The sequence below is a fragment of the Dioscorea cayenensis genome, chromosome 5, assembly GCF_009730915.1.
Source record: "Dioscorea cayenensis subsp. rotundata cultivar TDr96_F1 chromosome 5, TDr96_F1_v2_PseudoChromosome.rev07_lg8_w22 25.fasta, whole genome shotgun sequence".
In the NCBI taxonomy this organism is placed as follows: Eukaryota; Viridiplantae; Streptophyta; class Magnoliopsida; order Dioscoreales; family Dioscoreaceae; genus Dioscorea; species Dioscorea cayenensis.
Genome location: NC_052475.1, coordinates 20411793 through 20436414, shown reverse-complemented (window position 1 = coordinate 20436414; position 24622 = coordinate 20411793). Strand labels below are relative to the sequence as shown.

Below are 24622 nucleotides of genomic sequence, written 5' to 3'. Positions count from 1 at the left end.
CACAACCTCCAAAATGGCAAGTCATCCAATCACTACTTTACATGTGTGATGTTTTTTTTGTATGGGACCATTCTCCAACGGATTAAGTTTCTCAGATCCATTGATACACAATAGTTATTGGAGAAAGTGAGAGATGGAAGAGGTTAAAGGTCTTCCTACACTTTTTCCTTCAGATGAGGGAGATGGAAGGGAGAATATAGCTTCAGATATCACTCAGGTACTTCATCTATACTTGTCTTTTGATTTATAGTTTTACTTTTGGTGCTTGCTTGTGTTGTTTCCATAACTGCCTCTACTTCTTTCCAGCGCCTGTATGTTGATTTGAATCTGCAGGTGTTTCAAGCTCCACAGTCAAATCATTTATGGTTCTTTGTTTATGTTGTTCTCAGTGATTTTCAAGAATGTTTAGAAAGTTTGTATGATCAAAGATAATTATCTTTTGCTTCTTATTTATGCTTAATTGTGTGTTTTCCTAGCTACCTCTGCTGATTCCTTTTCACTCTCTTCTTTTGTGATTCTTCAGTTGCTTCTATTCCATAGTTGGTGTTCATCATCTTGAGTTCTTTCTTAATATTGTTCTTCTGGAAGTTCAATTAAGTGTTTTTTATGAATGTTTGGAAGGTCCATATGATTAAAGAGATCTAAATGAATTGCAATACAAAGCATTATTTCTGGTTTCTTTCATCTCAGTAAGATCTCATGGTACTGATGAATGATACTAATAAATAATATTTTACATAATATTTTACTTGTTAGTATTGTAGTTAATCAAATAATGGATAGAAATTTCTCATGTTTGTAAATTTTTCTTCAGCTTGTGGGCTGGACACCACTGGTAGAACTGAAACATATTGTTCAAAATGAAGGATTGGATATTAGAATTGTCGGAAAGCTTGAATCTTATCAACCTCTTTCTTCTATTAAAGACCGAAGTGCGCTAAGGTATGTTGCCACTCAATTTTGGTTGTTATATATATATAAACATTTGGCCGATATGATTTGGAGGTATTACTCTTCTAATTTCAATTCTAATCTCGTATGATTATTGGTTTGTAGAATGATAGAAGATGCAGAAAAGAAAGGTGTCATAAAACCCGGTGTTACTACACTTGCAGAGCCAACCAGTGGAAATCTTGGGATCGGTTTGGCATATATTGCAATCAGAAAAGGTTACCGATTCATCGCAGTTATGCAAGCTCATTTTTCGATTGATAAACGGATGCTATTGAAATATTTGGGTGCTGAAGTTTTAATTACAGGTGAGAGGTATTACTAAATATTGTTCTGTTCATTTATATTTATGATAGGAATCACAGTGCATTCTTGTGTTTGTCTAGTGTATCAATATTTCAATCGTAGTATCTTCGAGAATTTGTGACGTTTGTGACCATTATCGAACATTGATTAGTTCAGAAACTAGTTAGAAACTACCATTTTCATAATTTTAATTAAGCAAAGATGACTATATCCATAACATCATAAAGTTCTGACTAAATATGTCATTAATTTTAGCATTTTTAGTTCTGATAATAATCAGCATGCATTGAACAATAAACATTCAATGTAATGTACGTTATCGTACTCTTACTTAGGTGTGCTCAATGACAGATCCGAAACTCGGCTTTCAAGAACAAATTAGAAGGATTGAGCAACTGAAAGAAAGCGATCCAAATGTTTACGTTCTTGATCAGTTTGCTAATCCAGCAAATCCAGAAGCACACTTCACGGGAACCGGTAAATTTTCACCACTTTCGTATTAATTCGAATAGTTCATCACATACTTTCAAGTGCGTAAAACATGTTTGTTTAATTTAAATTTGCATTTCACTGTTTGGTTTGTATTGTACCAAGTTTGATAATGAACTCAACTTTCAGGACCCGAAATATGGAAAGATACAGCAGGAAAAGTAGACATATTAGTGTATGGTTCCGGCTCGGGTGGTACTCTAACCGGTGCCGGTCGATATCTCAAGATGAAAAACCCTGATCTGAAGATCATTTGTGTTGAACCTGCAGAAAGCCCTGTTATTTCAGGTAAAACTTTATCTTTATATTTTCAATTCAAATTGAACAAACCATGACGATGTTCAGCTAATCACATTGCCATGTACATGATCTATCGGCATATGTTCATAGGTGGAAAACCAGGACCACACAACATACAAGGTCTCAGTCCAGGTTTTGTACCAGTGAACTTGGATACATCATATCTTGACGAAATCATCACTGTGACGACAGAAGAAGCGATGGCAAATGCGAGAAGGATTGCTCGGGAAGAAGGCATTCTTGTCGGTATATCTTCAGGAGCCAATTTGGCAGCCTGCCTCAAGGTCGGTCATCTATTATTGCCTGCAAATACAATAAACATAAATGTAATATCTTTGGACTCGATCAAACATTTACAGGTTGCATCAAGAGCAGAAAACAAGGGGAAGATGATTGTGACCGTCTTTGCGAGTGGCGGTGAGCGATACATCAGTACAGAGCTGTTTGACAATGTGAGGGAGGAATGTATTAACATGAAATTTTGAAACATGTTTTAATGAATGTATTCAGTTGAAAACATGTCTTGTCTGAGTTTATTTGGTCTTATAACCGAAATACGCCTTATTTGGTATCTGTCCTTGATTGCTGGACAGAAATAACTAAAATCTCTCAGAACCACAAGAAGAGAACAGGAAGGACCGAAACATCTCAACTTACAATTTTGCCATCTCTTTACATCAAATTCAGATTTCAGAGGAGATGATACAAAGAAGAAAAGGAAGAACACATGGGAAGAAACATACCTTCAGAATCCATTGCATCGACACATCCATCACTTGCACTTCCACTCCTCGCCTTATGGATCGTGGCTGCCGTCAGTATCCTCACCTCACTATGTGTTTCACTCTTCCGACGACCAAAACAAGAGCCACCTTTCAAACCATCACCATCAATAACAATAGACAGATCAACAGAAAATGCGGATGATATCGTGGCAGAAAATGCTAATGATACCATGTTGGAGCAATTGCCTCCGGTGATAACAACCATCACTGCCAACACCATTGAAGCTATTGACATGGAATGTCAAGAAGAAACACCACCTCCACTGCCACCTCCACTTCCAATGCCGCCGATGTACGTAGTAACACATGGTCCTATTCCTCTGATCAAGAAAAGCCATTCGAGGCGAAGCCATAGCTTGAGAATTCCTGAAGGATTAAAACTACATGAAGGATTGTCAAAGATCAAAACATGTAGAAGAGACAGGCATGAGAAGACAGTGATGGGGGAGGATTCCTTATGGAAGAAGACAATAATCCTTGGTGAGAAATGTCGCGTTGAGAGCGACGATGATGAAGATGTACCTGTCTTTGATGAGAAGGGGAACCGGCAAAAGAACTACCATAAAAGGACAATGAGCTTGGTGCCGCCATCCCGATCAAGCTCATTTGCAAATAATGATAGCCAACCTTCCTGAGAGTATCGGATTTTTCATCCATTGCTATTGCTGCTGGAGATCAAGGATATATCTATGTACATAAAACACAGCTTTGTAACTTTATCGGCAATGTTTTGCTTCATGTAGGACAAATGAAAAATGAAGAGATTGTATGCTGTCTTCCATTTTTGACGATAAAAAAGAACTTTTATTCTTGTTCCTTTACCTCTAATTTCCAAAAAGAAACATGCATGACAACATCACAATAACACAGATCCTACCCATTGATCAGAACAAGATAATAAGTGCTCCAATTGGCAAGTACACAATGTCTTTAAAGTTTCATGTCTGCAGTGTATTTGAATATGTAATATGAAAACAGTATTCAGCCCTTGGCTATCTATCATAAAAATAGAAAATAATAAAGAAGTGGATTCTCACTCACATACATATAAACATAGCCTCAACATTGTTCAGCTTTCATGGCTCCCAAAATAAACCCCCCTTATCACCATTTCAATTGGCTTCTGCCCCATCGGGCGCTGAACAAATCTGAATTTCACGCCCCATTTTCAGTCTTCTTACATAGAAGAGTCTGCTCAGCTACTGGTTCTAATAGTGATACTTCTCATTGCCATCGAAATTTAGATGCTCGATACCTTTAAGAGTAGATTCATAGGTTTTGATGTTTGATGGATGCCTACCAGAAGTAGTGCGCCTGGGCTCTGCAGATGCAACTGGTGAACTTCTCTGAGGGCCTGAGAATTTGCGGAAGTTTCCTGGGCTTGCTTCAGTGGCACGAGTACGTGATTGTTCTCCCTCATTGCCAGCCATTACGTCCCGGCTGCTAGAAACAGCAGCTCGCCTTGCAGATCCACTTGAACGGCCAAAGAAGGTTAAACTGGACAACTACATGCAAATTTCATTCAAGGTCAGGAGCATGAGAAATAATGAAGTTCTGTCACAGTGAAAAGTAGAAAAAACCTAAAAGAGAATAATCAAATAATTCCCGTTCAAAATTGGTCCAATTGATATATCACATCCTAGTTATTTGAGAAGCCACACACCATGAAGCAGCACATTTTTACAGAAACTATAAACAAAGAACCAGAGAAATAATGACATATGCACAGAACAAGCTTAGTTGAAAAAAAAAATTACAGAATTTCATAACTTTCCAAAGAAAAGGTTGGTATAAAGATGAAGAAAATCTTGATAAAAGAGAGTGCTAATAAAAAGCTAGGTTGCAGCAAAGGGAAGCTCAAGGAAATCAAAATCTCAATTGCTACATAATCATCAAGAACTTAATCAGTTATTCTTGAGATAGTCGGCATGTTGTCTTTAGCTTTAGGATTATCGACATACCACTTTCAATCAAAACTTGAAGCGACTTCTAGGCCAACCATCCATAAAATATATGTATACAAGTCGAAGCCACCAGCAATTACTCACTGGATCCACACAATATATATGACAAAGTACAAACAAAGAATGACAGAGACTGACCATAGCTTCTTTAGAAACAACTGATTCACCACCCACTGGATTCTTCTGCTTGGAAGAGCTGCCAGTATTTCCAGCTGGAGCAAAAATACGACGACGAGAAGGATCTGTTGAAGACAAATTAGTTCTTCCTTCCTCATAGCCTAATCATAAAGAAAGAATCAGGAAAGTATTAAAATTAACCTGGCAGAGAGATCTTGAAGAACATGAAGACTATTAGGTATTCCTCACAACATGAATTTTACGTAGGCAAAATGTGAAGTAGCAAAAGAAATAAAATGAAAACAGATAAATAATTAAAAACAAAAAGCAGATGAGGAAATGAAGTGAGATTTCTATGGTTTTTCCATTGATCAGACAAAAAGAAAGTAAGAAGTGATGAAAGAAAATATCCAATAGATATGCTAACACCATTCATCTAGAAACTTGGAAACTACCTTGCTGCCTATCCATGTTGGGAACAGCTGGTGCCATTCCAGAGCTGGTTCCAATTCCAGAACCCTAAAAAGGAAAGAACAATGAAAATAAGATTGTATATTAAAAAAAAGAGTAAAAATAGAAGCATTGAATTATCTTACAAGAACGCGTGAAGGAGCACCAGCCATTTGTGACTGCTGATACTTCAAGATAGTCCAGTCAAAAACATAGTCAAATTGAAATCCTGCACAGAGAGAGGCATACCAAATCACAGTTACACTTCAGAGTAATTAACAGCTTAAGTAATTAGACACACACTCCAGCTCTTTAATTTTCCTTCTCCCGTTTTCCATGAAACCACAAATTCAAAGAAACAGACCTTCACGGATAAAAAGGTCACGGAAAATTCTCTTAAGATATGCATAATCTGGTTTATCATCAAAGCGGAGAGATCGGCAGTAATGGAAATATGATGCAAATTCTGAAGGATAACCCCGACATAAAGCCTGAAAATATCATTCCCTCATCAGCGACCTATAAAATGCTACATGGGGAATGTTCATTGTAAATAGAGCATTTACCTCTATCGAAGTTGAAACTTTCTTCTCACTGATTTTCTCATACTTTTGTTTCTTAGTTCCAGCTTTTAGACCCTGCCAAGGAAGACTAAACAACAGGAGAAATTTTTTTTAAAAGAAACTCAAAATAAGCATACAACATTAAAAAGCAAGTATGTATCCACAAACAAGGAAGAAAGCAAACCTCCCCCTTAAGAAATACATAAGAACAAATCCAAGAGATTCCAAATCATCTCTCCTGCTTTGTTCTGAGCAAAAAATAAAAATAAAAAATAATAACAAAACATCAGAAACTCAAAGAAGAATAGTAAGGTAAATCCAACTGTAAATGAACCTGAAAAAAGTACAGATGATAACTTTTCATGCACTACCAATAAGCAAAAACATCGATTAAAAAATTTTAAATGGCAAATTAATAAACAATTTGCATTTTTAGATATACCAATGCCAAGATGAGTATTCATGCTTGCATATCTAGCAGTGCCAGTCAAGTTCTTGTTTTCTCTGCAAAAAAGAAATAAACACTTGACAATGAAAAGAGAAATGTCTCAAGTCACTTGCAATCGCATCAAAAACAATGAGTACACACAGAATCATAAAGATGAGCAATCTATAAGCTGCAAGACAGCAAAAACAAATTTTGAGACATTGATGGAAAACATGAACACACAATATGAGTCCATAAAATCACATTTTATAATTTATGGACATTACATAATTGCAAACAGCGGCTTAATATAACTGAAACAAGAAGAAAGTAGACAATGAAAAATTTTTTTAAAAAAAAAAAGAGTACTCAAACATATTTACACAGAAATCAGCACTAAAAGTACGATGGAGATAAAAGAGAAATATTAAAGATCTTCATATATTATGGCAAAATCCTGATGAGATGGCAATACAGATTGCTCAACAGAAATCACCACCCAGTTTTACCTATATGGAATGTGCTGATGAGTGGATGAATCCCTATATTTCTTGGCCAACCCAAAATCAATAATGTAGACCTATATGAAAGCAAAAGGAAATCCATGATGCACACTACATGGCATCTAAGATTAAAAAAAAGGACATTTAGGATGAAATCTGCGGCACACCTGATTTGCTCTCCTCCCCAAGCCCATAAGAAAGTTATCTGGTTTAATATCTCGGTGCAGAAAAGATTTTCCATGAACAAACTCTAGTCGGTTGATCTACAAAATTGATAAGTAACGAGGGAAGAAACAAGCAAATTTGTGAAAAGGCAGCTCAAGAATAATACAATTGTACCATCTGGTCCGCAAGCATAAGGACAGTCTTCAAGGACAATTTTCTACTGCAGAAATTGAAGAGATCTTCAAGACTTGGACCCAACAAATCCATCACAAGAACATTATAGTCACTCTCAACACCAAACCATCTCACATTAGGAATACCAGCTGCAGATATTGGAGTTTAAAAGCATCAGCGAGACAAGCTTCAAGGAGACATTTGCACAAAAAGGACAGAAAAGATCCAAATCTTCCTTACTTCCTCCTTGTAAGAGTCTATAAATCTTCGATTCATACAGCAGCTGTGGATGCTTAGTCTTCACATTTTCCTGATGAGAAGGAAAAGGAAACAGAACTGTGCTACATAAATTTTAAAACCATGAGCATCTGTGTTAACAATTTGAGGTACAGCCATCTCACGTAGAAGACAATGGCAGTGTTACCCAAGAATTATAGAACAAGTTCCAGTGTAAAATGAAAAGCAGGGGATAAGGTCTTGCAGGCTCAACACTGTAAACTTGCAGAAGAATCAGAACCACAAATATATTGGCAGACCAAGACCACAATGACAAGCATCTGGGATTAAGGTAAAGATAGAAACAAAAAGATACAAAATGAGCTACAAAATATTGACAGCAATATAGCTTTACATTTATACAATCAAACCATTTTTCAGAGCTATCATGGGTGCTCCCCTAGGTAATAAATGTCTCCTAGCCAGAAAGTAAACCCAAACATGCTCGAGATCAGGGACCAAGTTCATCATAAATCTAGTGGGGAAAATATTAAACAGGTAGTTTGGGCTAGGGTTCTAACCAAAAGAAGCAATGTTGAGACTGACATCATCACACAAAAACATGCCAATAGCATCATATAAAAACAACAATTGAATGGCCAAAACCATAAGATTTTCAAGCTACCAACTTCCAAGCACTGGTAAACAACGATATTTTCTTCTTAATTTGTATAATTGGAAAGATTTTTAAGAACTTCGGCAGAGGCATTTCACTAATTTGACTCAATGAAGAAAATCAAATATTCGGTTCACTTTTCTTTACTGTAACACGAAAAATTCGCCATATTTAACAAAAGGGCAGGCATAATTTTTACAAATTCCAGATATTAGGCAAGATATTTCTATCATATATGTGTACCAATTTCACCCTATAAAAATAAAACTTTAACACACACAAGCCACAAAATTTTCTCACAATGTAAATTACTATTCACTAACAATGACCAAAAATAAAAAATAAAAAAGAAACTTTGGTCCTAAAGTCTAAAAAAAACCATCATCACTTGCAAAGAACTCCTGAAGATGCAAAAGATTAAAATTTTATCACTGTGTATAAGTGTTAAGAAACATGTATTCACAATTCTAAGTAATGCTATCACTTTTAAAAGTCTCGTGAAGACCAATAAAGGCATAAACTTTAACACATACTAAGAATTTCTCAAACACCAAAAGCACAAGATAAATCTAAAGACGGCAATTTACCAGCTTAATCGCAACTTCCTCGTTCGTTTGAATATTAGTACCTAAAAGCCAAACAAAGAACCAGTTAAAATTCCAAAAAAAAAAAAACTCTTACAAACCACCTCACCAGAGCTCAAAATCAAAGACAGAGAGGGGGAAAATACATATACCTAAATAGATCTCCCCGAAGGAACCACTCCCGATCTTGCGACCAAGCCGGAACTTACTCCCAACCCGCGGTTCCATCCCAAAAACTACAATCCAAGATTCAAACTCCAAAACAAACAAATTAAAAAAAGAAAAGAAAAAGCTCACCTTTTTAGAGGCCTTATTGTTTCGATCGAGACGAATCGCAGAAGAACATCAAAAATCAAGGAAGAAAGAGAAGGATGTGTTCTCAGATTCTAGGGTTTGACGCAGCTAGAGGAGTTGATCGGAGAGAAGAAGAGCAGAGTCAAGAGAGAGGACTACCAATCGAGGATAGTATGAGAGAGCCTGAAGGAGAGAGACCGTTGTACTAGTTTCTTATACTGATGTTTTTGTCCTGGATTATTTGCATATACAACCTTGCAAAAAGGCATAATTATGTATATGATCATAAAAATCATTTCTTTTATATTGTTTATCTAAGACACAGAAAGTGAATATGAGAGAGATTAGAGTGGGATGCAATAGTAACAGTTCAGTAAGTAGTTCCAATTTAAATGTAGAGCAAATGAAAAAAATTCTGCTTAAACAGTACCCATTCGGTTGTAAATAGGGATGGCAGATCGGGTCGGGTCGGGTATTACCATACCCGTACCCGTACCCGATATCCCACTAATATACCCGAACCCGAACCCGAACCCGACGGGTTTTAAAAATCCAAACCCACACCCGCACCCGAAGGGTAATCGGGTACCCACGGGTATACCCGCCCCTGCCCCAATATTAAAAAAATTAATAAAAAATATATTATTTTTATAAAAAAATAACTTAAAAGTAATTATAATTTTTTATAAAATAAAATAAAATAAAATTATTATATAATTACAAGACCAAACAAAGAGGAAAAATAAAAAAACCCTAAATTGTGAAGTTGTAGAACATATTAGTATATATATATGTGTGTGTATATATATATATATATTATAAATATTTTAGTAATTTTAATTTCGGGTCGGGTACGGGTACGGGTACGGGTCGGGTATTAGAATTCTCATACCCACACCCGCACCCGTTTCATACAAGTCGGGTTTTACCCGAACCCGACCCGAAACCCGGTCAAATCGGGTTTTACCCGTCAAACTCGGGTCAGGTCGGGTCGGGTTGGGTCGGGTATAGGTATTATTGCCATCTCTAGTTGTAAAGCAAATAAAAAAATTTTTGTCACTGTGCTAGCACAATAAAAACTGTTGGATGAAAATCTAACTGTTGAGAATTAGTGTTTGTAAACTTTAAATTTACGGATGCACATAGAGAATGTGTCCTTTCTATGTATGCACAATAATTTGACCTAAATTATTTACAATTGTTGAATTCTATTTTTACTAAGGAAGCTTTCATTTCGGAAAAAGTGATCTAAAGTGTGAAAGTGGTGGAAGGTGATATCATTTCTACTACTTCGTGAAAATAGAACCTCATTTAGGTGTTGAGTGAAGTTGTATGAGCTAAAAAAAACTTTGAAAGTAAAAGAATGTGAGTTTTTATAAATTGGCTCACTCACCCCTACTTGTAAAAAGAATACTGAAATGGATTTAGTTTAAAATCCATTTCAATCGAAAGTAGAGAAAATATCACTTCCCCCACTTCAACACAAATAAACACCATAATTGGGGAAAGTCAGACCACTTCCCTTAAATAATTCCCTTAGATAAAAACCCAATAGAACACAACTACTTATTTGGGGAGAGAGTGAATCCGAATGGGTGATGTCTAGAGATGTTCTATGAACGTCCCCAGATAACTTATTGTATAAGTAAATATAGTCAATGGCCAACTTAATTTATTCAAATAAAAATTATTTTTAACATTTCCTCACTCTGTTCACACATTAACAGATCAATTCATAGCTATTTTTCATATACTATGTTGATGTTATTGACAAAACCTACCATCTCTATTATTATCCTAATATTTTTCTCGTTTAAAGTAAGACCCCGGTACAGTCCTTTTTTTAATTTGTCTTCCAGGTGAATGAATGTTAAAATCAGAAGAAGATAACAAAGAAAATTGTTGAACCACAAGGGTTGCATATGCAAATTTTTTTTTTTTTCTCTAATTATGAAGCTTTATGGGGGCATGTATGCAAAAGAAACCCTAATTATATCAGGTATAAGGTCACCATCCGAACAAGTATTAGGTATCCCATTTTCTAAGCAAGACTGGCATCCAAGATGACATTGTTTTCCCTATTTATCTCAATAATTTTATTATTTAATAAATTGATTTGTTTGGACGCATGAAGATGTATAAATCAATTTAAAAAAATTCCAAAATAGAGGGGAAAAAAAAAGCAGAATTTCCTTGAATTTCTTATCCCTCTGCTTTGTTTTTTATCCAACCAAACATAAATATATATATATATATATATATATATATATATATATATATATATATCTCTTTAATTTTCCCTGCATTTTGTCAATCAATTAAGTTGGAACTTGAGCCTGAACATAACCCCCTTGTGAATCACAAAAAACCACAAAGATCTACAGTAAAGTTTAATGCAGAAGAAACATCAAATCCCATTGAAGTTTGTACAAACAAACAAAGAATTCAGCAGGAAGTCAAGTTACAATTAATTTACTGCATATTCAAGCAACAGATACCAGAAGGGCAACACTATGTCTGAAACAACTTTGTCAGAAAATTTACATTCTGAAACTACTTCATTAGAAAATTTACAATAATTCATCAAATCCTAATTCAGGGAGGAAAAAGAACAACCTTCTTCAATGTTTGGTATGAGCTTCATGAGCCTATCACAAATGATCATAGAGACACCAAAGTAATTAAAAAATTCTACCATATTGAAACTGTACATGGACTGAGAGTGCGCAAGCATGCCAACATCGATGAATTGTGGCACGGTATTGTTGAATTATGGTGTGCCTCATTTTTTATCTATTTGTGCTTCCTTGAGAATGGATGAGCATGGGAGAAGTTTACATTAATTTCTTCTTGCTTTCCTGTTCATCACATCATGGTAGTACAGTAGGATGCACATCGGTTGTCCGAGAATGCAGAAGAAGAACCAGAAGATCATATTTCCTACCTAGTGTAGTTCAATGCGTCCGGTGTAAGTAACACAAAAGGGATTTTAACAATGCATGAATTATAGACTGAAAAGCACACAAGTTAAAAAGAATTATTTGCAGTAAAGCAATTAGCAAGCAAACAATGGCATACCATGGAACTTTTGAATTTCTTTTGGAGGTATTTCGTCAAGATAACAAGGGGAATCTGGACAGATAGATAAATAAAATGTTATACAAGGAAAGAAATAGGGATTCTTTATACTCGGTAAGAAAACAATAATAATTCCAACTGACACAGGAGTTACATTCTACCAATTGTTTTCAATAAAGGTGCATACGCAAGTTATAACATAAGGCAGTGCATATGCAAGTTATAACATAAGGAAATTTTCTACATAAAAAACCTCTGCATTTTACCCTAACATAACCTGTCATCATCATGTATAATTATTGGATAACTGCTACATAACAATACATAAATGAAATCAAGAAATATTTGCAATTATTGTTAAGAGATAAATGACTCTCCAACAAAAACATGCTTTCACCATATGGTCCTGACATTTTGGGGCTTGAGCCCGTGCAAATTCGGTGAGACTTGGCCATGCTTTTTCACCATATGGAATTTGAGGAAAAAATCTAGTAAAGAGAGTAGCAATTGTGTTGTTTATATGCATATTAGTATGGCAACAATGATTTCTATTGTGGCTGTTTGCCACTCCCAACCATTCACTGAGATGTGTTAATAGTAGTCTACCAAAGCAGGTGATGAGGTGGCACTAGCCAACGAGCGCTTGTGATATGCTGCATAAGCGGCAGTGTTGAGTGAACATCCAAATAATTGATTGTTAGCAATGGTGCCCTCATGGACACTGCCCTTAGACTGCGTGACATAGGGCATATGCTTGTCCTCAGATAAATTTTTTCCACATAATATCTAGTAACATTGATGACATGAATAAGCCCAACTAGCAAACCTGTTTTCAGGGTAGATGGGGATTACATTATTACTCTGATTTTATCACCATTATATGTCCAAAGTTGAAAACCTAAAAGAATTGATGCATCTAAGAGCAATAAACAAGTTTTTTCATGGCGGTGGGTCTTTTCTCTGATGATACAGATCCCATAATAACTTGCACTTCTTATTCTTTAGAAGAGCAATAAATATTGCACATAATGGTTAAAAAATTAATTTTTTGAGAAGAAAAATACGCTACCAAATATGACCATGGTGAATTACACACAATCCTTAAACTTGTACCAAAGAAACTGAAAATACTTAAAACTCAGTTATCCTTAGTAAAGAGATTTCAGGTTATCATAGTAGCTTTCATAATAAATTTAATGAGTTTAAGTCACAACAACATAAGCAAGGAAGACATAAGAACACAAAAGGACTAGAACAATAGAATTTTAACAATATATATACATAAGCTAAAGAGAAATTTCTTGTTTAGAAGGAAGAGCAAAAACAATGTGCCATGAGTACAATCATATCATGCATAAAGTTTACCTGAAACATCATCCCTATAAATGCCCAGAACTTGAATATGTGGCAAGGAACTGCAATACATAGCTGCAGAGGAAGTGGTTTGGTTAGGAAAAAAAAAAGAGAAAAGAAAAGAAAAGAACTCACCAAAACTCACCAAAGAACAAAAAGTAGATCACAACTATGTGAGAAAAACGGAGCACAAACTCATAAAAACCAATACACTAATATCACAAAAAGAACCAGGTTGATAACGTGGTATCTATTTAGTTTCAACATAATTCTAGTGGCCTTCACTGTTATATTGAACATAACAGTGAGAAGCGACAAAGGAACAAATGCAGTCCATTGATTACAGTAATGTGAGAATATGCATAAATGATGCAAACATAGACAACAAACCAAAACAGAAAAGAATTTGGTTTGCAGGATAATCAAATTTGGCTCAAAGAAAAGGGGATTAAATGGCTATGCAATCATCCAGAATGCTAAAATTGGAGAGATCTCGAAAGAGGTACAAAACAATTTAGAATCCCTTGTTTAACAATATTTTATGCTAATACAACCCTATTATCAGACTCAATATTGATCTATTGCAAAATAGTCCATCAGTTGCAATCAGATCATGAAAGCAATTGTCCACAATTGGTTGGGTAAGGCCTTGACAAAAGCCCAAGCCATGCAACATACTTTGGAGACATTGCCCTGCCCCCTGGTGCAATGTTCCTTACTCCCTTGTCCTCGTGGCACAATTTAGTGCAGAAGCGGAAGTCTTAGTTTCCACTACATCTTTGATATCCTGGATGGCGTGATACTATTTGCGCTGTCTATATTGCTGCAAATAAAATCTTCCACCCAATACTGATAAACATGAATTTGGCTGGAATAACATTCATAGTGTGACTAAACAAGATATCAAGATTTTTATCTCATCTATAATTATTTATTTTAATAGGATTCTATCTCATCTTTAATTATCTTATAGGAGCCTTAAGCCTTCATCTAGAGCAAATCCTTTACATCTATACCGATTGAATAAGGGTGTTTGTGAGCCAAGCTGAAGCAAGTAGAACTTAGCTGTAGAATTTATCTGCATCAAGATCAGTTTGAGCATAAAGATCGAGCTCAAGCTTGAGCTTCGTGCGATGGCCGAGATGGTGGTTCAAGTTGCGGGAAATCAATTTGTTGGCCGAGGAATCCACCAAAGATGTTCCATCAGTAGGAGAGATTAGGATGTTTGGGAAATTAATGTGAGCGCCTTATTGAGTTAAAAATTATTGGCCTAGGATAACCTAACAAATATTAAGTGGTTAACATGGTAGAACTTATATCCATTTAATTTCTCATTATTGACGATTTTCCATTTGAGCCAAGCCCCACAAATGCATGTTTTCTTCATGCCTTTCTCAAAAGTTTGTTTTCTCTATAATCTTTATTTCTAAAATAAAAGAGGAACATGGTCAGATAGTTGATGCAACAGCCTGAGCGTATCAATTGTTATCACAAACCAGGACATAAGATCTCATGGGTCATGCAAGTCATGCAGAATGTGATATGGTTAGGATAAGTGTTTGTGCAAAATTCACAATTTGCAAACCAAGACAAGAATTGTATAAATATACCTCATGAAATACAGCAGAAATAAAAAATGAAATTAGGACAGCAACTTCCTGCAATGGGGAGTCAAAAAAAAATATGTTAAGATTTTATAATAACAAGCTCCCACGAGCAAAAAGCAGTTGATTGAAAAGCATTCGAGTTTTCATCTGTTAACAAGTCCAAATTAGCTTCTGTTAATGAGGCCAGGATTTACAAACTTTCAAGGTATCTGGATCAACATATACAATTGTTGCAATCATGGTGTTAGAAGAAAGGAATTTATTATGAATGAAATGCTAGCGCTTTTAGTTTATAATCACCAAATTTAATATAGGATGCAATCCTATCTGATTGTTACCTTAAATGTGTCAAAAGAACAGTCTCCAACATTCAAAGTAAGCATCCATAAAATTTAAAGTACCAAAGCACACAAACAAGATAAGGTTTGGTTCTGATCATGCAACTACTAATCAAAGCCTTATACTTATATGACTCTCCGCAATGTTTGATTGGCCTACTTTATTCCAAGTTATTCCCACCTCTCTAATCAAACGCCACCTATTGAATAGCTTGGAATTGGAATAACATTTTTTTAAAAAAATTTAATTAATTAAAAATATATAATACTACTAATGTTAAAAATCATTAATAAATGCTAAACATTAATTAAGAAAATATAATATTGGGCACAAATTATTTATTTTAATTAGAATTAATTAAGTCAAATTAGGTCAAACTAAGGTAAAAGCTCTCCCTCCAAGCCAAATTCAAACTTCAAAACTTCTAACCAATCTTCTTCCCACTTAGTCCTGCCCCCTTTGAATAAACACAAGACTGTAAACACACTTGTAACCTTGAATATATATAAATATATATATATATATATATGAAAATGACATGAAAGATGTATTCTCCTCCCACAGAGAAACGCAGAGGCTTCCATCTATATAGAGTATAAAAATAAAAAATGGATAAATACTACCCTATAATTTTACCAAGTTAAAAACATAAAAACCAATACCTTTTGATATACCATTCCTCAAGGAAATATTGGGCACAAATTATTTATTTTAATTAGAATTAATTAGTCAAATTAGGTCAAACTAAGGTAAAAAGCTCTCCTCCAAGCCAAATTCAAACTTCAAAACTTCTAACCACCTTCTTCCCACTTAGTCCTCGCCTTTTGAATAAAACACAAGACCGAAACACACTTGTAACCTTGAATATATATAATATATATATATATATATATATATATATATATGAAAATGACATGAAAGATGTATTCTCCTCCCACGTAGAAACGCAGGGGTTTCCATCTATATAGAGTATAAAAATAAAAATGGATAAATACTACCTATAATTTTACCAAGTTAAAAAAACATAAAAACCAATACCTTTTGATATACCATTCCCTAGCAAGGAAATATTGGGCACAAATTATTTATTTTAATTAGAATTAATTGTCAAATTAGGTCAAACTAAGGTAAAAGCTCTCCCTCCAAGCCAAATTCAAACTTCAAAACTTCTAACCAATCTTCTTCCCACTTAGTCCTGCCCCCTTTGAATAAACACAAGACTGTAAACACACTTGTAACCTTGAATATATATAAATATATATATATATATATATATGAAAATGACATGAAAGATGTATTCTCCTCCCACAGAGAAACGAGAGCTTCCATCTATATAGAGTATAAAAATAAAAAATGGATAAATACTACTCTATAATTTTACCAAGTTAAAAACATAAAACCAATACTCTTTGATATACCATTCCTAACAAGGGAAATATTGGGCACAAATTATTTATTTTAATTAGAATTAATTAAGTCAAATTAGGTCAAACTAAGGTAAAAGCTCTCCCTCCAAGCCAAATTCAAACTTCAAAACTTCTAACCAATCTTCTTCCCACTTAGTCCTGCCCCCTTTGAATAAACACAAGACTGTAAACACACTTGTAACCTTGAATATATATAAATATATATATATATATATATATATATGAAAATGACATGAAAGATGTATTCTCCTCCCACAGAGAAACGCAGAGGCTTCCATCTATATAGAGTATAAAAATAAAAATGGATAAATACTACCTATAATTTTACCAAGTTAAAAACATAAAACCAATACCTTTGATATACCATTCCTTAAGCAAGGAAATATTGGGCACAAATTATTTATTTTAATTAGAATTAATTAAGTCAAATTAGGTCAAACTAAGGTAAAAGCTCTCCCTCCAAGCCAAATTCAAACTTCAAAACTTCTAACCAATCTTCTTCCCACTTAGTCCTGCCCCCTTTGAATAAACACAAGACTGTAAACACACTTGTAACCTTGAATATATATAAATATATATATATATATATATATATGAAAATGACATGAAAGATGTATTCTCCTCCCACAGAGAAACGCAGAGGCTTCCATCTATATAGAGTATAAAAATAAAAATGGATAAATACTACCTATAATTTTACCAAGTTAAAAACATAAAACCAATACCTTTGATATACCATTCCTTAAGCAAGGAAAATAAATATGCCGAATCATCCATTTGTGAACAGGCTGTGATAAATTATTGTTACATCAGTAATAGACAATAACTAAATACATAAACAAAGGAATGCAGTTATAGTTACTAGATTTTCCAAGCTAATCATGCAAACATTGCAAATAAGATTTTATGCCAAAAAAAAAAGGAAAGAAAGAAAGAAAGATAAACAACTAAATTTGCCATGAGGTCACAATAAGTACCTATAACAAACTTTTATCATATATAAAATTATAGATCATATAAATATGGATTTTTTTTTTTTTGGGTAAGAAATAAGGATATAACTAGATGCTAATCAAGTCAAACTCCAAATTCTCATTAGTGTCATTAAACTTGCTAGACCTGCTCTTTGACTTTCTAGTTGCATAGCAATTATTAGCAAAGGAGTTCCATGTGAAGATATAAAATTCTAATCATAAACCACATTGAATGAAAAGAAATATATGCATACAAGAATCGGTGGCTATATAAAGACATCATGAATGTATCCAAAATTATCACATCTTTAAAAACAGAAAATGTTAGTTTTTGAAAGGAAAAAAAGCAAAACAAAACAGATGGAAAAATCAAATATTCTCATATTTTAATAATTCTTGAGAAAGCTACTATCATAAATTTGTAACAACAATTTTCTCAATAACAAAAAAAAATCAGATAAAGGAAGTGGTTATGGCTTTACAATTGAACATCTCTAATTTACATGTATGATTAAAAACAAAAACAATCAATATGATGATGGCAAGGTATGTTCTCAAACTGGTAGTTAACAAGATCAATGGAACTGCGCACATCTTAATGGGGATGCACAACATTTTTACTAAATTCCTTTGAGATATAAAAAACTTAAATAGGAAAATAGAAATACCATGTTCCACATCCTCCAGTACTGACACCATCCCAAAGAAGGCATGCAAAAAGAAGGAAAGAAAGTTCAGAAAGGACAGTTTTTACATGGTCATTATAAGGAATAAAACAAATAAAAATACTTATGATGAAAATATATTTCATTGAACCTCTTCAACTGTTTTTGCATTCCACCAATCTTTATAAAACTCACGATCACCAAAACAAAGAAGCTCACCAAGAATATTTAACCTGTGTTTTAAAAATGCTAAACTGAAATAAGCAATAGTAGTAACAAAAATAAGATATTAAGCTGCTGGGAAAAGAAAATCCACAATGCTAGTCCAATGAGGTGGAAAATTTCATGCATGATACAAAAGATTGAAATTTTCGAATTTTTATTTATAAAGGTTGCCCAACAGGGAATTGTCATTTGAAATGGACAACAATGAGCTATATGTGTCAAGAAAGCAACTTAGGCACCTTGAAATGATAAAGCAAATATCATAATCATTCTTCATCTTGAATTGTCCAAATACCAATATTAAGCAATGCTTGATGGATTTTCCAATGCATAATCAGAGCACTACATTGATCTAGAGATGATATGATCTTAAGTTTGCAATAAATTCTTAAATATAGTATGTTTCACTTATCAGGCTTTTGCATCACTATTTACATGTATTCTGTAAAGTTTCAAGATAAATGATTTCTTTTAAGCAGCTACATATTCAATTGAAAACTCAATTTCCTCTTCTGCATTATCATGCTATAGTACTAGTCACTCAAAACCCTGAATGGCAAAAATACAACAATGAATTCAGTAAAATAGAACTTTATTAAAAGAAGCAAAATATAAAAGGCTCCCAAATAAGTGCAAATGAATTCAGTAACCAAAGCATAAAATTCATCAATTACAAAGTTACAAACCACTTCGATATGACAGATGAAAGCCCCTACTTTTATGTTTTGACAAACAATAGACTTATGAAATGCAAAAACAAAACCAACAAATAAGGTTACACTGACTCACCAAAGATGGAAAAGGCAATAAAACATGCAAAGCCACAGATACAAAGTTGGAATTGATAGCTTCAGCACTCTCTCTATAGCATATAAGAAGTCTCCTTTCAGTGGATGTTGAGAATTCTTGACAATAGGATTAATGTACTGCAGAGCTCTTTCCACAAGTTTCGCTTAGAATCACACAAGATTAAGTTCCAAACAAAAGCAATAAGCACACTTCTTACTTGCTCGATAATGAAGCCCATCAGCCCCATAAATATCACCAACTTGGCAATTTGACGGGTCACCCAACCCTTCCTTATAGATGTTGTACGAGGATAGCTGGGCTACATTCATATTAATAAATAAGATCAACTGAAACAGAAAAGAATACATAGAAGGGCATAGATAAATGAAAACATAGTACATAAATTCTAAGAAATGTCATATTGTGAAGTTTGAAGATGATTGTGAGAAAGAGTAAAAAAATAATAGATGAGTAAAAGCTACGCAGAAAGAATTAAATATTGTGCATTAGATTAAAATAACATAAAGCAAAACATATATCAACATGAATTCACAGTGACTAACATGAAAAACAAGTGAAGAATAGATATTGAGAGAAATATAAAGCTTCATTTTATAGTTTCACTATTTTGAGTAAATCGATGAAAGGTAAATACACTAGCCAAGTACAAATTGTGGTAACTTATAAAAATGACAGGTGCTAAGGCCAATTATTAAGCTATAATATGTAATTATCTTCACAATTGTTTGAACTTCAAATAAAACCTGAAAAATATTATATAACCAAGAAAAACAAGTACCTGATAACAAAGTGTGGGGGCCACCATGAAATATGCCAAGCCTTGAAAGTCAACACCTTGAGTATAATAATTCTGTAGGTAATCAGGGGGATGCACTCCCCTAATATTATGAGAGAGACTTTTGCAATGAGAAGATTACAGGAATTGACTTGATATCTGATAATATAATATATAAAAATGGGGAAAAAATGCTTTGCCTAAATGTACATCAGACAGCAAATATTTTAGTCAAGCAAACATAACAAAAGGAGAAATGAAACAAAGTGCATGCTAGAACTCATTCATTTTGTCCCCTCAAATAACTCATACTATATCAATGTAAAATCTAATCATTTTACTAAATCAAGACAAATTTGAACCCTCCTCATGATCCCCTGACAAAGATTGCATGCTACAAATATTGAACAGACCCAGACGAAGAGCATGATGTCACTTTGATTTTCATCAAATAGCCAGGATGGGCTTCTTAACTTCTCATCTTATTTTATTTATTTGGAAAAATGATTCCAGCACCAGCTTAGCATGTGTTGGTATATAATGAATACTTGAACTGAGACCTATAACTAAACGCCAGGAGTATATTACCTTATTATCAGAGTCCGGAAAATTGCGCAGATCATAATTTGTATGTGCATATGACACAAGCTTCAACCAAACAATGGTGGTAAAAAGCATTAGTACAAGACCAGACAAAACAGCAGAATCACTCCTGCAAAGCAATCAAATCATAAGTTATTCACATATCACATTGCATTATATAATTTTGCAAAGAAGATGCATAGAAGATGAGCAATCTCCACCTAAACTACATAAATTATTTAACTGACTTGCACTTAGCATCTTCTCCAAATTAGTTATAACTGACTACCACTGATGAATCCCTCTCAATTATGCTTGTACACAAAAACATATGTCAGAATAAAGAAAAAAGTGCAGATAAATAAGTTGATAAAAAATTCTAAACAAGATATCTGGATGCATAAACTAAATTTAAATATGGTTGCATTAAAGATATAAATTACCCACTAAAATGTAAATTGATTCTCACAGTGCTCACACATACTTAGAGATGAGAAATATATCATTTAGCACTATCCTAAAAGACTGAGGAAACGTGGGTTATGCTGGCATGAGCTTACCTATACAAGGGTTCCATAAGGCAGCCAGGGTTTACTTATTGCGATTTTCTTTATGATTTGATAATGGAGAGGAGCATCTTGGTCATACTCCAAGGAGGAGGCACATTGCTGAACCTCGTAAACCTTAGTCTTCTCTTGTGCTAGCTTCGGTGTGTTAATTTTTGTTTAGTTTTTACTTTGATTGTCATGTCTCCATGCAACTGTTGTAAGAAAAGGTGTGTGCTTTTCTTGGACCAGAGAACATATGAGCCATTCGTCCTTCATGGCGATCTCGTGTCCAAAAAATTTTGTGCATTTTTCAAGAGTCCATAATTAGTTTAAAACTTTACCAATCGAGTGGGTGTTAGCAAAGGTTAAATCCCATTAACATAGGGTTATATTCTCAAGTTCATAGTAGAGGTAATATATTCATTAAACAATGTAATCTTCTTATTAAGAGTGGATATTAGTTCCACTGTGCCAATGGACATAGTCCAGAGTTAGGTGAACTGTGAGTTAATGAAAACCATTAGTTGGTATAATATAAGTTATATGCAACAAATCATACTATTATACAATTTAAGAAAAAGGGAACCCGGTTGCGACAAAAGCTCACAAAAGTAATTTTTAGGAAAAAGAGACTCCATGATAGAAAAATTATAAGGACAACAACTACCTGGATATCATATAAACTGGATACACAAGTTCAGCTGTCGTCAGTAATATATGAATTGAAACAGCAACCTGCAACCAATGACATCAAACACTTCTGAGACATTCTGAGGAAAGATAAAATGGCTGAGCATTTAATTATATATATGCCGAACTAAAACTTCAATGGAAAGAAAATTTGGATAGAGAAAGATGTGGTTCAGCCATGCATAATCTAGAGAATGACAACATGATACTGAACACTACCACAATAGTTATTTCTTGAATAAAAGAAAGCTATAACTAATTCAGTTTACAATTTCAGCATTGGAAATCATAAACATTAGGTGCTCGTTTGACATAACCTTCGTGATTTTCTATGTATCAGGCTACAACATAACTTCAGATAGCGGCTCCCTTGTTATCAACTACAAAACATATCCTAGTACCAAGAGCTGCACCATTCCTCCTCTTATACAGAGATGATTCTAAGGAGCTGGCCAGCATAATTTGCTTATAAATATTTAATTTTTCTTATATCATAAGTTTATGAATTCTAAAGAAATTTTTTTTTTAACAGAATCCTTATGGAACTGAAGTCAAAACATTTATCATGCGATTACCAAAAGCACAAGTCTACTTAAATAAAGTTTGCCCTTGCTTGTATGTTTACGATAAATGATGGAAATGATACACAAACAAAATTGAGAAACAAGCACCACATAATAAATTAGATAACATTCTTCACTCTTTGATGCTTGGCACGCAAATTCACTTAAGAAGATTGACGTCTGAGAAGTACTTACTGGTTCAGAAATTAACTTCTTCCACACCAACTTCTCCACTGCAAAGGCGGCAAGAGCGAAAGCGGGCAGAGAAAAACTGCAACATTAAAGAGCCCTCAAAACTACAGAAGTCAAGACAAATCCTTGATCAAGAAACATTACCAACACATCAGGAGCGGCCAATCTCTCACTGATCCTAAACTGAACCAAAACCCAGCTCTTATCAACAGCCCATACTGCAAATTGAGAACAAAACACATCAACCACTGAAAAACCATCTTTTTAATGAAACCTATTCTACACAAACACAAACCTTCATCAAATTCTCAATTATCAGCCTACTGTTTACCGCCACAAGCACAACAATACAAAGATTGAACAGCCCTGCATGGCTCTGTCATTAACAAGTACAAATCACTCCACTATATTCAACAATAGCAAGAAACAAGCAAGAACACGGAATCCCACAAAAATCCAACCTGCTTGAAGATCGCATCGGAGCTGAGAGGGCTCTCCTTCATTCTCCGGTGAGCGGGAGCAGAAGCTCGGTACAAGAACATCGGCGGAACACCACCCTCGGCCCCCGAACGATCATCCGCACCCTCCGAAACCGAGGCTAGATTCTTCTTCTCTTCGCCCTGATCTCCATTGACGACTCCATCTGTCAAATCCGGATCCGAGGTCGTATCCACAACGGAATCGTCACCGGAGTCGGTGGTGGAGTCAACAGCCGCCGGGATAGTCCCAAATACGGGGTCCGCCGGCGACGCCACGGTGATGCGGCGGCGTAGAGAGGGTTCTGGATCTCTGGAGCTCGCCATCGGTCTCACCACGGCGACCTCTTCGGCGGTGCTGGCGTGGCCACAGGCCCACAGCTTCAATTTATCGAATACTAAACGGGTCCGGTTTGGGCAGGATCCGATAACAGTTAGCGGATTTTGTGAGATCCGAATTCAACGGTTCGATGACAATGACAGGACATCACCGTACATATATTATTTTATTTATAATTTTAAATATAATATATATTATGTATATACTATACACACAAAAGACTAAAAATTTTATGTTTTTGCCGATTTAAATAATTTGAATTAATTTTTGATTCAACTGAAAACTATTATCAAATCTTTTTATTTCTATTGATTTTTTTTATAAAGTGATCAAATCATTTGTCGAAGACTCGAAGTTATTAACACCATCAAAAATTAATTATGTGGCTCATGCACATTCAAAATCTGTGTCATAAAATTAAGTTATAAACTCACTTTCACATGTTTTGAAGATTTTTTCTAACATTATTATGTTTAACATGTTTTTTTAACCTAAGATAATAAAAGTTCTAGGAAGATGCTTTTCATAATGGGATGAAAACAATCACACTAAATGCTCATTGGTTTTATTGAAATTTATCCCATGATTTTGCACATGATGTTTTAAATTGGATTGTGTTTTAAGAAACAAGTTTCGTTTGATTAGGATAAGCATGAAACCAACATGGAGTGCACGTTGACATTCTTAATGGTTGGTGAAATGAGAACATGCCAGACTATTGGTTTGCCACTTTGGAATGCTTACACTTAATAGTTCAGGACTTGACACCTGCTACTTCAACATACAATGTCATATATATATATATATATATATATATATATATATATATATAAATTTAGCATTACCTTTTTTTTATGTGAAAATTGCCAAAAAAACCCTCTAAATTTGTAAAAGTTGCTAAAAACAACGTTAGTTTTCTGATCCCAAAAACTCACTCCTTTTTAAAGCTACATGCTTTTTCGAAACCCCCGAGTACATAGCGGATGTGAGCGGAGTGAGTTTAAATTTTATGGG

The 24622-nt window shown here is 34.4% G+C and overlaps 4 protein-coding genes across 5 annotated transcripts; 2 read left to right on the top strand and 2 right to left on the bottom strand.

Annotated features, from left to right (window-relative positions):
• The first annotated feature begins 105 nt into the window (after positions 1 to 105).
• LOC120261544 (cysteine synthase-like) lies at positions 106 to 2617 on the top strand. The gene is made up of 7 exons (XM_039269476.1): positions 106 to 217; positions 815 to 942; positions 1057 to 1259; positions 1609 to 1734; positions 1876 to 2034; positions 2137 to 2330; positions 2406 to 2617. The coding sequence occupies exons 1-7, from the start codon at positions 134 to 136 to the stop codon at positions 2529 to 2531; spliced, it is 1020 nt and encodes a 339-aa protein (XP_039125410.1). The 5' UTR covers positions 106 to 133; the 3' UTR covers positions 2532 to 2617.
• Positions 2618 to 2773: 156 nt separating this feature from the next.
• Positions 2774 to 3646, top strand: LOC120260084. The gene has a single exon (XM_039267528.1). It carries the CDS (start codon positions 2774 to 2776, stop codon positions 3464 to 3466), a length of 693 nt encoding a protein of 230 aa, XP_039123462.1. The 3' UTR covers positions 3467 to 3646.
• Positions 3647 to 3687: 41 nt separating this feature from the next.
• On the bottom strand, positions 3688 to 9162 carry LOC120261543 (casein kinase 1-like protein 1). 2 transcript variants are annotated; one of them, XM_039269473.1, is made up of 15 exons: positions 8968 to 9162; positions 8823 to 8906; positions 8674 to 8714; positions 7435 to 7504; positions 7195 to 7343; positions 7023 to 7118; positions 6862 to 6932; positions 6368 to 6429; positions 6110 to 6173; positions 5929 to 6013; positions 5727 to 5853; positions 5509 to 5591; positions 5368 to 5431; positions 4934 to 5073; positions 3688 to 4336 (listed from the first exon to the last, which is right to left on the bottom strand). In XM_039269473.1, the coding sequence occupies exons 2-15, from the start codon at positions 8896 to 8898 to the stop codon at positions 4040 to 4042; spliced, it is 1425 nt and encodes a 474-aa protein (XP_039125407.1). In that variant the 5' UTR covers positions 8899 to 8906; positions 8968 to 9162; the 3' UTR covers positions 3688 to 4039. The 2 variants fall into 2 exon arrangements, with proteins under 2 accessions (XP_039125407.1, XP_039125409.1); XM_039269475.1 differs by lacking the exon at positions 8968 to 9162 and having other exon boundaries at positions 7435 to 7530; positions 8823 to 8891.
• Positions 9163 to 11408: 2246 nt separating this feature from the next.
• Positions 11409 to 23622, bottom strand: LOC120261548 (diacylglycerol O-acyltransferase 1-2-like). Its single transcript, XM_039269479.1, has 16 exons — positions 23254 to 23622; positions 23088 to 23168; positions 22937 to 23010; positions 22796 to 22871; positions 22015 to 22082; positions 20806 to 20929; positions 20221 to 20292; positions 19639 to 19740; positions 19422 to 19558; positions 18559 to 18640; positions 18411 to 18431; positions 17494 to 17556; positions 15006 to 15053; positions 13408 to 13470; positions 12043 to 12096; positions 11409 to 11908 (listed from the first exon to the last, which is right to left on the bottom strand). Exons 1-16 carry the CDS (start codon positions 23593 to 23595, stop codon positions 11804 to 11806), a joined length of 1512 nt encoding a protein of 503 aa, XP_039125413.1. The 5' UTR covers positions 23596 to 23622; the 3' UTR covers positions 11409 to 11803.
• Between the last annotated feature and the right edge of the window lie 1000 nt (positions 23623 to 24622).